This window comes from Rhea americana, unplaced genomic scaffold, assembly GCF_003343005.1.
Source record: "Rhea americana isolate MKP2758 unplaced genomic scaffold, rheAme1 scaffold_108, whole genome shotgun sequence".
NCBI lineage: Eukaryota > Metazoa > Chordata > Aves > Rheiformes > Rheidae > Rhea > Rhea americana.
This window is the reverse complement of record NW_028185128.1, coordinates 2,389,721-2,395,720: the sequence shown is the minus strand read 5'-3', so window position 1 is coordinate 2,395,720 and position 6,000 is coordinate 2,389,721. Positions and strand designations below refer to the sequence as shown.

The 6,000-nt window shown below is 36.0% G+C and overlaps 1 protein-coding gene across 3 annotated transcripts in view; it reads right to left on the bottom strand.

Moving 5' to 3' along the window:
• Positions 1 to 2,364: 2,364 nt before the first annotated feature.
• Positions 2,365 to 6,000, bottom strand: part of TAB2 (TGF-beta activated kinase 1 (MAP3K7) binding protein 2) — a 68,267-nt gene continuing 64,631 nt past the window's right edge. For all 3 annotated transcript variants that reach the window (XM_085310650.1, XM_085310666.1, XM_085310658.1), the window contains one exon: positions 2,365 to 4,315. In XM_085310650.1, coding sequence (XP_085166776.1) covers positions 4,170 to 4,315 — 146 coding nt within the window. In that variant the 3' untranslated portion in view covers positions 2,365 to 4,169. The remainder of the gene's footprint in view (positions 4,316 to 6,000) is intronic.

The window sequence follows — 6,000 nt, the reverse complement described above, 5'->3', positions numbered from 1 at the left end:
TAATATTTTCTGTTCAAATTGCAAGGAAAGGAAAGGGAGTTTTCTTTACGCATCAATAAATAACATATATGCAAAGCATTTCCTTGCTATTTAAACTTGTAACAAAATTCTTATAGGAGTTATCAGAGTTTTACAAGATGCACTGAAGATGCTGTTAATTAAATGCACTGAAAATTTACTGCTACTGTTTTAGCAGTATTCTAATTTTAGAATGCTAAATAAGAACTTATCCAAAAGGATAAGTACTCTGTAGATTTCACTACTTGGGTTTTTGAAGGGATRGATTTTTTTTTGGTGTGTGTCTGTGCGTGTGTGTGTATGCGTGKGTGTGTTAGAACAGCCTTCCCAATATCTTTAGTAGACTCTTATTTCCAGTCTCTAACATACATTAAAAGTAGAGGAATATGAAAGAAATGCAGTATTGATCAGCATACTCTCCTTAAAATGGAAAAGGCATTCTCTCTGGACATCTACAACATACATTGGAAGTTGGTATTTCAAAATCGTAAAGCTGATTCCTAGTTCACACAAGGCATAAGTACCAGTTTGCAGTTTTAAAAACAGTCTATCATTAGCTTGAGACAGACGATACTGAAGCTTAGAGTTGTTCCAAATGCCAGGGGCACAACACGCAGCCACACTCCTGGGCAACAGAGCAGCTCTAATGATTGTAAACAGCAGCAGAAAAAGTTTTCTGACTTCTGYAAAAAGCTAGCACATGTACTGGAGTCAGTTTTATGTTCTGCCACAGAACTGACCTGAATCTGCAACGTGATTACCACACCTTTGTCTGTTTTGCCGCCTTCACTCATAGTTACCCCAATCCTGAACCTGCACCAAATGCTGAATATTTCACATGCAACAAAAAAGAAAAACACTCCAAGAAAAACCCAAGAAGTGCACTTCTCCCTCCCTACTAAAGAGCGACATCATACATTTGTTTTTAGAGACCCCTGAAAAATAGATTATAGAAATGTAAAGTCGCAAAGTCAGCATCTAAGACAAACCACTGATGTGCACGATACACAGTTTAACCTTACTGCATCAAACATTTCATCTCTTGTATTTTAGGAGGAAAAGGAGAAAATTCAGCAGTAAAATCTAGTTCTATTTCATCCTTTAGAATTTAAATCTTTAAAATCCTAACCTTTAAAAATACACAATACAGATATAACAATATACTGGGACCAAATTGAAGCAATAGAAAATGATGCTATACATAACCTAATATACATACAGAACATAAAACCCTTAGTGGCAAAGGTAAAAATCTATAGAATAAAAGGCACCAGAGATGTAATTCCTCTTTTTCCACTGTTTCAAGATAATTATTGAAAATTGCCCGAAGTACACTTATACTAATGTGCTGATGGCTCTGTACAGCCATTAGTTAGAATGGCAAATACGTATTTTTCTCAGAAAATTAGTAAACAAGTAAATGCAAGGATTATTAAACACTTGAATAAGAAACAGAATTTACGTATTTCCAGAAACATGTTTTCCTACTCACTGCTGAAACAACTTTTTAAATACATCTGAAAAACACTCTTGCCTCCTCACTCCAAATACTATTTTTCACGCTGTGGCTTCAGATATTTCGGCCGATCAATCTATGCAAGGAATGTTTTTTGCTGAATCTGTAGTTAAAGCTGTTTAAAGATGTCTCCAGAAGGGCCTTCACATAGCATCACTTTGTGCCAGCTCCACACATCAAACGTGTCTAGTCAGGGTCCAAGTGGGAAAGACATGTCCGTGAAAGCTCCGTATCTCATAGCTTTGTAACATGCATAACACAAAAGTCAGTATAAGCCCATTAGCCTAACCATTTAAATCCTTGAATTGTACTTAACGTAATAGTGCACAACTATTATGCACATCACCACCGAGTGGTTGCTATTTCAAATTAGGAAGATATTCTAAAAATGGTAACTCCTTAAAGCACGAAACAAGAAGGGCCTTTGTGTAGCTTATTACTTTGTGAAGAAATGAATGGTTCCTTAGTATACAGTTACACATAATCCTGTGCATTCAATTCTATGTAATACATCCCTTACACACACATGCACACGCACGCGCACACACACACACACAGGGATAGCATTAATAGAATAATGCATAGGAGGCAAGATACAAGCTTCAATAAAACAAAGGCTTAATAAAAACCTGTGATCATAGGAAATCAACTTATTTTTAATACTGCTAAAACATTTTTAGTTGAATACTTTGCTGCTTCACAGCATGGAAAAAGCAAACAAATCACGAAAACAAACAATAGAATATAATTTTTTTTTAATTTTTATAAATAACTTATCTGTTACAAAGACAGTTTACCCAGCTAAATCACAAAACCATCAACTCAAGATATCCAAATTAGGTTTTATTAATAAAACAGGTAAAAACTGATTTGTCAATCTTCACATAGAACTGCAGATGAAGCTGAAAAACAAGGCCTCGTTTTATAAACAAAATGCATTGAATGCAAGTGCTTTGGGTCTACTGCCTAATTACCTGGGATTGGCATTTTCTTCCCATATAAAAAAATATGCAAAGCCTTCAGAACAAAGGCCTTTGTGCATTCACATAGATCACTTGTAAAATTCCTAATAAAAATGTCCACTGGCAAATGTTTACAGTGGGTGACAGTCTACTTTGTCCCTTGCTACATTGTTAGCACTCCCTCCAGCCTCACTCTAAGTGCTGCTACATAATTCTTGGTGTGTTGTCTTTCATACATACTGTACTTTAATTCCATTTTCTTGATCTCAGTTACATACATTCCTGATCACGTGAATATTTTCCTTAAAAAAAAAAAACATCAAAATAGAGATGCTTGAGGTTGCTTCAGTGTTCAAGTCTGATTTCTCTTTTCCAGCCTTTATTTCAGTTGTCCTAAATATTGCTATCCTTGTTTTCTATAAATATGAGACTTCAACACAAAGTCAGGTTTAGAAACTGGCTGCCAAAACAGGAAAGCATTTAAAGTTCTTGAACAAAGCTGTATGCTGCTGCTGCTGTTGATTTTGGCACTGTATGTACTTCCCCAATGAATCTCTCTTCAAGAGTCTGCAAGATACCCAGCAGATGAAGCAAGCTTAAACAGGATGCTGATCTGTTGGTGGGTTGAAAGTTTCTTAGTTTAAAGTTTCCTTGTGCCAGACAAAATACTACCTTGTGTCACCCACCGTAAAACTCAGTGTACAGAGTGAACTATATGCATAACTCTTCCAACTTTTCCTGCATTTTTACCACGCTGCATCTGCAGGTCTTCACAGATCATCAGCATTTACAAGAGCAATGTACAGAATGAGCAGAGGAAAGCTATTTTGTGCATAGTTTCTTATTAATGCTCTTACTTTAAGGCATCGCTTCTCTCAGATAAAAAGCTTAAAAAAGGGACATGATCGTGCTTAATCACTTAAAGGGAAAAAAAGAAAGTTAACAAAAAGACTATTACACTATACATACAGAAGTACAAGAAAATAATAAAGGTGAAGAAAAGAAATCACTTAAAGCAGGCTCTAGAGCTATGTACAGTAGGAAAAGCTCTGGGGGTATTTCACTGTGTATTGTACAGACAACGCATGCAGTTTTTCCTTTTCATCTTTAGATGTGATTGTACTGATTTTGGCTTCACAGAGATGTTTTCAGGGAAGACAAGGCAAAGAGTACCACTGATTTGTGAAGTTCCTCCCTTTATCAAAGGCACCATGTGGCAGCAAATAGTTTAAATAGTTAAATCTTGTTCCTTTTAGATTTCCTCTGTGCATGTAGTGTTTCACTGAAAGCTCTGAGAACAAAAACTCTAGCTTCTATTCTTTTCCCCTGTCAAAATTCAGTAGTGACATCAGGGCACAAAAGAGGATGGGCAACACCCAAGCACTGAACATGGTGTGTATTACTGGAATACTGGTAATACTGTACACGGTTTAGGCAGCCGGCAACTGAGTCTTTCAGCAGATTACCTTTTAGCCGATGAATTTCAACTGCCTGTGACACAACACTGAGGTATTACTAGCTCTGTGGGCTGACATTTAACATTAGCAAAATACCATCTTGTCACACCTTCAATTTTACAAAAATCCTACGCATAAATGCTTTTTTGCCCCTCAATGACTGGACAGTTCCTTGTAGGTTTGCTATAATTTACAGAAGATAATGGGCCTGTTGGCTCAGAAATGCCTGGGCATTTCACACTGTTCACAGCGATTTAAGGCCGGATGATTTAAAAAAGTACAGGCAGTACAACTCCACTGAGCTCCCTCATCTTCATCTGTGTCTGGAACAGTCTTTGGTGTTTTCACAATGGACCTCTGATCTGCGGCATGAACGAGAGAAGATAAGTAGTTATAACCAAGAACACCACAGAAAAAAAATTGAGATGATTTGAACTGTCTTGCTCTTGAGAACTGCGTAGTTGTTACAAGTGACAGAGGTGGCTTTTAACCACTCCTTGAGAACAGCTTGGTAATTCAGTCAAGTGGCAAATGTTCAAATTACAAAAAGCAAGTTTCCCATCCCTTCACCCTGCTTTCCTTTTGGTCTCAGTTTAAAGTTGTCATACGCAAACGAGACAAAATGAAGAAATTAAAATGGGGAACATGCACAAAACTTAAAAGGACAATATGGAGCAGTCTAAAATTTCTTATCACATGAAGTATGTGCTCCGTTAACTTTTGACATATTTAACATTTTGACCCTAGAGAGACTAACAGGAGCTGCTCTTCAAGTCAGAAAAGTAGTCAGATACACTAAAGCAAGCCAGTGTCTTTCTCTGTTATGCTCTGTAGCACTCTTTACAAGTGCATCTTTTTGTATGATATGCAAGAAAACAATCTTTGACTATTTTAGAAGAATAAAGATGACAAAGAGTGACTTCTGAAGTTAAGGGTTCCTGGTTTAGGCAACTGCAGCAAAGTCTCTTACCAAATTATTTCAACTTCAGAACATCTCATTAGCAACCACCCACCTACTACAATTGCCGCAAAGTGACAGAGACAACTTCCTGAACTACAATGATTCATATCACAACTGCAAAAAGAATTATATATCATTCTTTTGTGAACAGTGAAAAAAAATCTGGTTATTATTTTTAAATTTACTGAGGAGCTAAAAAGTAGTACTAATACTTTAATCTTTTCTTTCTTTAAGAGAGGCTTTAGAGAAACCAGAGTTAACTTCAAATTTTCAAAACAGATTTTATCAAATTGTTGAACACAAATTTGTGAGATGAGTCAATGTGAATGTCAACAACTAATCACAGACAATTAAAACTCATTTTCCTCTTTGATGGGAAAGTAGCAATAGTATCTAGATTTATGTACTGTAAAGGGAACAACATTATTTACAGAACTTTTCATAAATTCTTTTTACAGTGATTTCTCATGGTTCAGTTGTAAAACAACATGTCTAATACAACTGTATATAGATTTGATTTTATTCAGTATTTTCACTAACAGCTTGGATAAAGAAGCATAGCAAACTTAAAATGCATGCATGACAACAGCAGTTTGGAGGAGCTGCAAATAGTCTGGAGAACAAAAATACCAATTTACATAGGCCATTTTGAAAATACAGAATGGTCAGAAGCCTGTAAGATGAGATTCTGTAAGGACAGTTACTGCTAACTGATCACACACACACCTATATTACATGGGAAACCTCCTGGACAGAAATACTGGACAGCAACATTTTGCAATTTCTTCATCTGACAGTTTGCTTATAGGTCATAACATGCTATTGCAAACAGGTTTAACTCCATTCTCTGCTTTATGTAACACACAAGAGGCAATTATTCTATTTTGTTAGACATCCTATTAGGGCAAAAAAAGTAAAATGCAAAACTCAAAAAGAGAAAAAACATTTAAGACTAACGAACTTGGGAATATAATATGTAGAGGAGAACATCCCTCTCCTTCTACAACTACCTAAAGCTGTATTTAAAACTACTATGAAGGGTTTCAATGTAAAATTAATACAAATTTTACAGGAGCCATAAAATCC